The sequence below is a fragment of the Colossoma macropomum genome, unplaced genomic scaffold (genome assembly GCF_904425465.1).
Source record: "Colossoma macropomum unplaced genomic scaffold, Colossoma_macropomum, whole genome shotgun sequence".
Lineage (NCBI taxonomy): Eukaryota > Metazoa > Chordata > Actinopteri > Characiformes > Serrasalmidae > Colossoma > Colossoma macropomum.
The window spans coordinates 20,182-29,310 of NW_023494847.1; the positions used below are offsets into that span (position 1 = coordinate 20,182).

General features: G+C 37.1%; 1 protein-coding gene across 3 annotated transcripts; it reads left to right on the top strand.

The window, feature by feature from the left end:
- Positions 1–1,534: 1,534 nt before the first annotated feature.
- Positions 1,535–8,437, top strand: LOC118800301 (C-C motif chemokine 4 homolog). Of its 3 annotated transcripts, none has more exons than XM_036560510.1 (3): positions 1,535–2,181; positions 7,754–7,865; positions 8,033–8,437. In XM_036560510.1, the coding sequence occupies exons 1-3, from the start codon at positions 2,106–2,108 to the stop codon at positions 8,136–8,138; spliced, it is 294 nt and encodes a 97-aa protein (XP_036416403.1). In that variant the 5' UTR covers positions 1,535–2,105; the 3' UTR covers positions 8,139–8,437. The 3 variants fall into 3 exon arrangements, 2 of the variants coding, with proteins under 2 accessions (XP_036416403.1, XP_036416402.1); XR_005006219.1 differs by lacking the exons at positions 7,754–7,865; positions 8,033–8,437 and adding exons at positions 2,563–2,674; positions 2,822–3,573 and having other exon boundaries at positions 2,058–2,181; XM_036560509.1 differs by lacking the exon at positions 1,535–2,181 and adding an exon at positions 6,928–7,061.
- Positions 8,438–9,129: the final 692 nt, after the last annotated feature.

Sequence of the window (9,129 nt, forward strand, 5' to 3'; positions counted from 1 at the left end):
TTCTTAAATTAAGATAATTGCTTCTGTAATACAAATTTGCTTATTTGACAGGACAGTACAGATAAACATTGTTACATAGAATGCAACACATGTAATGTATACAGGGCATCTAGCTTGAGCTCATTTGCAGCCCCAGTCCCTGGGAAATCTTGAGCTGTCAGATCTTAACTTAGGACAAAACATAAGAGGTTTCTGTAATACATCCCTTGGAACTGACCTTTCCAGGCCCCAGTTGGCACCTAATCTATTCCGACTCCCAGGTGAACCTTGTCCAGGTTCTCTCTCTGACGTAGCTCCAGTCTCTGCCTGTTCTCCAGTCCAGTCTCTGTTTCTGTTCTCAGTGCAGTTCCTGTCATTGTTCTCATCCTGTGTAGATCTCTATTCCTGTGTTCACTGCTAATATGCCACCTCTGATATGTCTACTCGGCCTGTCTGTGTTGTTGCTAACTTGTTGATGCTGTTCCTTCCCCAAATCCAATCTGTTCCTTTCCCTTGATTCAGTTCCTGTCTTAGTCAGTGGTTCTGTAGCTGTTCAGTGCATAATCAGGACAATGGAGAGGATCATTGGATGTATCTGCCAACGCTTTAGGACGTCTACAACAGCAGAGTGATAGAGCACCCTGGGAAAATAACAGCTGACCCCTCTCATCCGGGACATCACCTCTTTCAGACACTCCCCTCTGGTAGAAGATTCAGGACCATCAAAACCAGCACAGCCAGACATGCTAAGAGCTTTTTCACCAAAAGCTGTAGCTCATTAACCACAGTGGACACTCACACTTTACACTGAACCATCAAACCCCCTCACTGTATTACAGTAACTCCTCTGGTGTACTACAGGTGCACTAAAATATTCTGGTGTACTACAGGCGCACTAAAATATTCTGGTGTACTACAGGCGCACTAAAATATTCTGGTGTACTACAGGCGCACTAAAATATTCTGGTGTACTACAGGCGCATTAAAATATTCTGGTGTACTACAGGTGCACTAAAATATTCTGGTGTTCTACAGGCGCACTAAAATATTCTGGTGTACTACAGGCGCACTAAAATATTCTGGTGTACTACAGGCGCACTAAAATATTCTGGTGTACTACAGGCGCACTAAAATATTCTGGTGTACTACAGGCGCACTAAAATATTCTGGTGTACTACAGGCGCACTAAAATATTCTGGTGTACTACAGGCGCACTAAAATATTCTGGTGTACTACAGGCGCACTAAAATATTCTGGTGTACTACAGGCGCACTAAAATATTCTGGTGTACTACAGGTACACTAAAATATTCTGGTGTACTACAGGCGCACTAAAATATTCTGGTGTACTACAGGCGCACTAAAATATTCTGGTGTACTACAGGTACACTAAAATATTCTGGTGTACTACAGGTGCACTAAAATATTCTGGTGTACTACAGGTGAACTAATATTCTGGTGTACTACAGGTACACTAAAATATTCTGGTGTACTACAGGTACACTAAAATATTCTGGTGTACTACAGGTACACTAAAATATTCTGGTGTACTACAGGTACACTAAAATATTCTGGTGTACTACAGGCGCACTAAAATATTCTGGTGTACTACAGGTGCACTAAAATATTCTGGTGTACTACAGGTGCACTAAAATATTCTGGTGTACTACAGGTGCACTAAAATATTCTTTGTGCTGTTACCCAAAGGGTTGTTCTTAGCTTTACAGGATGCTGTTTTTGTAGCCAGGTTGGGGAACCCCAATTGAAACTTGGTGATGTCTTTTTCTCTGAGCCCACTAAGATCAAAGTATCACTCTTATCTAGCGTTCATTGAGCTTTAGTGCAGATAGTGATTGATTCACAGCAGACACACTGCGAGACATATTTTGAGTGGTTTTGGTCAAATGACTAATGTGTGCTAGGCAGATGCTCATGCTTCGCTTTCAGTGATAACCACAGATGAGCTTCCTGTGGAAAAAAGACTGTTTTTTTTTCATCCACCTTGCCCCCTCCCCCAAACACCATCACATCAGGTATTCGGTTATAAAAGCAAGATCAAGATGAAATTTGTCTCATTTACAGCTCTGCTCAGACTGATCATCATCTCCTGAAGCTGAAGCTGCAGCCATGATCGTCCGTCCTCGTTCTCTCCTCCTGGGTCTGCTGGTCATCCTCTACCTTCAGTCCTGTGCAGTGGGACAGCGTAAGTTGAAGTTTTTGCTCTTTTGCTCTTTCATAGCACACATTATTACCTGTATTGGTGAATATTTATTGATGAAACTGTTACACATTCAAGTGGTTCTTAAATCTCTATTCCAATGTGAACTTAGTATGAATAAGTTCCTCATTTAGACTGTGTCCTGTACTGTAGTGTAATATATGTGTGGATGAACTATTAGACTGTAACACTGCAGCTTTATTCACAGTATTAATAAGAAGAGTAAAGTTAGAGATGATCTCACCTGCTGTAGCATCATTACACTCACTAACACCGTCATCTACAGATCACTTCACTACATCACCTCTTCACTCTTTACTACATCCTTCTTCATTTAATTATTTATGATATTATTTTCTCACACAGATGGAAAAGAACCAAAGCAATGCTGTTTCAGTTTCTATACCAGACCAATCCATGCAGCTCATATTACTAAATACGAAGAATCCGACCCCAAGTGTCCAAGAGCTGGAGTGTTGTAAGTTTTCACCCCCCTCCTTTATTAATATTGGAATAAGACAAATTATATTTAATATAGTTACTTTACGCTGCTGTTCTCTGTTGACTCTTACTGTTGTCACTTTGACCCACTGCAAACAGTGATGCTGATCTTTATTCACTGCAGTTTTACAATCAAGAATGGCAAGCGTGTGTGTGTGGACTCCAGCTATAATTGGGTGAAGCGAGCCATGAACATGATCGATCGTCGAATTGTGGAAGGTTCAAACTGAACTCAGCTGGGTGGTTAAATCTTCCCTCTATTAATGGAAATCAACTCCTTAATATTCCAGCTCTTTATTACTATAGCAGTGTACTCGTCTCTGATTGGGTGAAGGAATAAAGCTTTTCTGTTTTTTATTAAGTTACCTTTGAACATTAAGTACAGACTGGAGGAATGTGGAATATATCAGAATATAATACATGAATTGAATGTAATGAACGTCTTTAATGTCTTTTTAAAGTACATTTTACATCAGAATGATTTCACACTTTTAAATATACAAAGAGCATTTACAGATAACTGTATTGAGGTCTCTAATCTGTGGCTGCACAAATGTAATAATGTATATATAATGATTTAAATATTATAAACTTTACACCAAGTTTTGTTTGTAGAAATTTTTCAATATTTCAAGTATTTTGGGATCAAAACAGTTTATGAAATGAAGTCATACACTGTAATTCTCTGTTTAGACTAATATATATCAAGTTATGTGCCTTAAGATTTGAAGATCATTTTTAAAGATGCAGCATTTGTGATGTTCATTTTATTAGAATTTCATTCTTGATGTTCTACAGACTTTCAGTCACTTTAGAATCTACATTCATCATGTTCATCAATGTTCATCATTCTGGACACGTCTAACTTTTCTACATTTGCAGCTTCTTTTTTAATGATTTGGAGTCTGTAAAATGTAAAATATAATTAATTTTCTTAATTATTATGTGAGAGTTTCTGTCTTGTCACTTTTTCTGTAATAAAGGAATAAAATGTTAAATTTGTTGCACTTTTGCTTTTTGTTTTCACACAGTAGCTTAAAAATCATATTTCACATTTAAATGCTTTGTATATCCACAATATTTGCATTTTAAAACATTATTTCTGCTGTTCCCAATTCTGTTAATGGTTACACAATGGTGTAACTATTAACTGTTTATTCTGTTAAGAGACCAGTGTCAATATTTTAATTTTCTCAGGTTGTTACCATGGAAATGAGAAGTGATATTGGAACAAAAGCTGCAGTGACAGAACTGTACTTCACTGTATTTATACATCATGATCTGAGATCAGTGTGATTGAGCATCATCACTAAACACAGCACTATTTGAGAAAAGCCAGTTTATTATATTTGCTCAATAGTACTACATGGTAGCTGTTCAGCTGGGTTAGCAGGTCTAAAGCTAGCAGTTTATTTGGATGGTGCACTTTAGACTGTTTGTACTTAGTTAACTTACTTTTAACTTAATAAACATCTGTTAAATTCACCTGAATTTCCCCTGGATCTAAACCTGGCCCTAACGGTCACTCTAACCTTAAACCCAAACTTAAAACTAACACTGAGTTTCGCCAAATTGTTAGTTAAAAATCTGAATTATTTAGCACAAAATTTCTCATGGTTCTCCCCAGACGTTCTTATTATGAAATCATGTTAGGCCCCACAAGATCAGTGATGGAAATGAAACTCTTCACTTGAGCCTCCTTCATTCATTTGAATTATAACAGAATTATTTAATATTGAGCTCATTTGGGTTAAACTGAATTTTTCCACTGAGAAACATGCTCGACTCACAGGTGGTTAATTCTGCTCTAAGCTCGACTGGGCTTATATGTGTCCAGTCCGGTTTAACACAGGACAAGCTAATTTAACACCACTGAGATTACTGAGAATTTCCTCTCTGAGCTACATTTGTTTGTGGTTTGATAAGTCTGTATTTTAGTCTCAGCCACACATTCTTATGATAAAATATTATGATGTTGAGATCATTCTATATTGAAAACAGCTCCTCATTGGGGCTTTAAAGGCCATTTATAGCTCAATTTATTTATTATTTTATTGATTTCGGTGTTTTATTTGCAGGCACAGTGTTAAGAAATCCTTGAGGAAATCTATGACTGGAAGGCTAAGGGAAACCAGCAGGGGGGGCATCTACAGCCGCCGGTCTCCTGATGAAGGTAAACAAGAAACCATGCCAGGTCAACAAAGTAGCACACTTTTAGATAACAGCACTAGAGGCAGCAAAGAGCAGCAATGCAGCACTCACCCTTGGTAATCCAGCCCTCGGATATTTCGCAGGCCTTGTGACATCAGCCCCCATGGTGACTTGTGGTTTCTGGACTGAGCCCCCACTACAGACAGTGAGCTCTGCACTTTGCTTTTACTAGTGACGCAGCAAAATAAAAACCCTTGGCTGAAACCAAAACTGAAATTCAGGACACTCTGGGCCAAAAACCGAAACCTAAAAAAGTTGACGATAAATCTCATATCTAACGTCTCCTGTAGAAACCATGAACTACTTCTGGAACGGTGATATTGTCACTTGTTTACCTGCAGCTCAAACTGTTTAAATGCGTCTGCTGCAGGACAGAAAGGAACGAAAAAGAGGTTTTAAACTCTCATTTTTATTAGCAATTAATATTATTTGTTAAGTCTTTTTCATTTTGGCACTGCATTGTAGGCTTATTTCATCTTTTTTGGCCAATTTTTAAAACTTTTTTTGGGCAAACAGACGCTGTGTGTACTTTCTTTCTTTGATTTTTCCCAATTTTCTTCCCAATGGACAGAGTTACGCAAAAGTTTCTATTACTAACATGACATTAATCGTCGAATTTCAAATGTATTTGATTTCTAAAATTAGTGGGTCCCTGTTACGGATATTTTTAATCTGTAGCCTCTCAGAGCAACACACACAGAAAAGGCCTGTAAGTCTCAGTGCTTTGTAACTCTCTCTAATTTCTGTTGGAGAATTCTGAGATTGTGACGTTCACGTTTCACAGATTAAGATGTATATGTTTCTGTAAAAGAGTCAATGTGTTCCCTCCTATAGAAGAGGAAGCCCTTCTCAGAGAAGGGGTGTCCAATCTCGTCCTCAAAGAGCCGGCGTGGCTGCAGGGTTTCATATCAAGAGAAAGACAAGCAGCTTAACTCCCTGACTGACACAAAACACAGAAAAACCCAAAACCCAAACAAAATGGTGAAGCTATTTATAAAATCTACAATAAAGGAATCTATATACAAATATACAACAAGCATTTAAACCGGTTTAAATGGGCTAAATCAAGGTCAGAACAAAGCAGTGAAAAGGCCAAAGGGTCAGAATAATCACAGAGGCAAACAAATGAGCAACAGGAAACAAGTGAGCAAAACTCCAACTGTACAGATGTTCAATTTCTGCAAATATTCATTTCATTCTTTATTCTATTCATCATTCTATTTTAATTCTAATTTTCTCTTTAAATGCTTGTTAACAGTCTGTGAGCTTGTCTGGTCAGTTCAGTGTGTTACACGTCATACATGTTTGCACTCACCGAGACAAACTCCTTGTATGTGTAACATACAAATGAAATGATTCTGATAAGTCAACTTTCATGTGACATGATGTCTAATGTCTCTCATAGAAACCATGAAATGGTTCCACACAGCTGATATTGTCACTAGTTTATCTGCAGCTCAAACTGTTTAAATGCATCTGTCGCAGGACAGAAAGGAACGGAAAAGGGTTCCATAAAATTCCATAACATTAAAAAATGTCATGAAATATCAAGCTGATTAAAAAGGCTAAGGATAAGTGTGACAGCAGTGATACAAGCCAGAACTTAAGTGCACTATGCTCTGAGAAGTTGTAGGCCTTTTTGTAGGCGATCCCTGCCATGCATCATTTAGTGTGTTCCTGCTCCAACTAACTCCCTTCAACTCACAATGGGCTTTTGAATGTGTTATTTGGGTTGTATAAAGTGTTTTAGAGCAGCCAAAATGACCAGCAGTACTACACGTGCATTAAAATGTTCTGGTGTACTACAGATATGCTACTACAGGCGCACAGAAATATTCTGTAAAATATACTAATAACTAATGTGTGCTAGATAGCTGCTCATACTTCGCTTTCAGTGATAACCACAGATGAGCTTCCTGTGGAAACAAGACTTGGTTTTTTTTTGGTTTTTTTTGCCCCCTCCCCCAAACACAATCGCATCAGGTATTCGGTTATAAAAGCAAGAGCAAGATGAAATCTGTCTCATTTACAGCTCTGCTCAGACTGATCATTATCTCCTGAAGCTGAAGCTGCAGCCATGATCATCCGTCCTCGTTCTCTCCTCCTGGGTCTGCTGGTCATCCTCTACCTTCAGTCCTGTGCGGTGGGACAGCGTAAGTTGAAGTTTATGCACAAGTTTTTGCTCTTTTGCTCTTTCATAGCACACATTATTACCTGTATTGGTGAATAATTATTGATGAATGATTATTGATGAAACTATTACACATTCAAGTGGTTCTTCCATCTCTATTCCAGTGTGAACTGAGTATGAATAAGTAGATTTTTTCACCTCATTTAGACTGTGTTGTGCACTGTAGTGTAATATATCGCTGTCAGAAGAAAACCTTGTATCTCCAAAATTAACTTTACAGGAGAAGGAAAAAACAACCTTTACTTTTAATGCAAGTCAATGGAACCAGAATTCTTTCCAAGTCATTTTGGATTATTTCTGTCCGTTCATCATGAAATTTACAAACAATGTAAAGGTCAATGGGTATTCAAATTCAAATTCTGTCGAAACCTGAAAAACATCAAAAATGGAGATACAAGGTTTTGTTCCAACAACTCTGATGTGTTTGGATGAACTATTAGACTGTAACACTGCAGCTTTATTCACAGAAAGCTACCTTTAACAAAAAGAGTAGAGTTAGAGATGATCTCACCTGCTGTAGCATCATTACACTCACTAACACTGTCATCTACAGCTCACTTCACTACATCACCTCTTCACTCCTTACTACATCCTTTAGTACTACACTAGTTGTTAGTTTAAATAGAGCTTATGTTTCTTTCTCTTTTCACACAGATGTGAATGCACCAGAGGAATGCTGTTTCACTTTCTATCCCAGACGAATCCCTGTAGCTGTCATTAGTAAGTTCGAAGAAACGAGAGCTGAGTGTCCAAAACCTGGATTGATGTAAGTTTTCACCCCCGTCCCTTAATGCCAAGGCTGTGCACTGGGAACAAAGATATTTAATATAGTTACTCTAAGCTGTTCTTTGTTTATTCTTATTGTTTCCACTTTGACGTACTGCATCCCTGGATCACAGTTAAACACTGACGCTGATCTTTTCTTCACTGCAGTTTTACCACCGTGAAGGGGGCTCGTGTGTGTGCGGACCCTGACTCTATGTGGGTGCAGAAGGCCCTGAACAAAATCAAACGCCAAATTGTGGAAAGTTCAACCTAAACTCAGACGAGTGGATGAATCTTCTCTCTATATATGGAAAATCAACTTTCCAGGTTTTTATTACCACAGCAGTGCGCTCGTCTCTGATTGGGTGAAGGAGTTTTTCTGTGTGTTGTTTAATAAGTCACCTTTGAACATTATTATGGTTTTATGTTATCCATAATGAAATATAGGCCAATGTATGCATTCAATGCCTTATTTTTGCCTTCAGTGTAGATTATAGGACATTTTACACCAGAACAGTTTCTTTATTACTTTGTTCTTTACATACATTTAAAAATATTTGTAATGAAAATTGTCATCCACACAGACACACACACACACACACACACACACACACACACACACACACAAATACAATAATTTATATAATATAGATTCAACTACAACATCAAAATGTGTTTTTAGGTGTTTTGAGATCAACAAAAGTTGTTAAATGATAAAACATGTACAGTAATTCCTTTTTTACCTTCCCTCAAAATTTGAACATCAATTATAAGATGAAGCATTCATGATGAATTTTATCAGAACTTCATTTGGGATATTAATTTTATTGAACTTCATTCTGGATGTTAATTTTATTAGAACTTCATTCTGGATGTGAATTTTATTAGAACTTCATTCTGGATGTTAATTTTATTAGAACTCCATTCTAGATATTAATTTTATTAGAACTTCATTCTAGATTTATTTATTAGACTTCATTCTGATATAATTTTATTAGAACTTCATTCTGGAAGTTAATTTCATTAGAACTTCATTCTGGATATTAATTTTATTAGAACTTCATTCTGGATGTTAATTTTATTAGAACTTCATTCTGGATATTAATTTAATTAGAACTTCATTCTGGATGTTAATTTTATTAGAACTTGATTCTAGATATTAATTTAATTAGAACTTCATTCTGGATGTTAATTTTATTAGAACTCCATTCTAGATATTAATTTTATTAGAACTTCATTCTGGATATTAATTTTATTAGAACTTC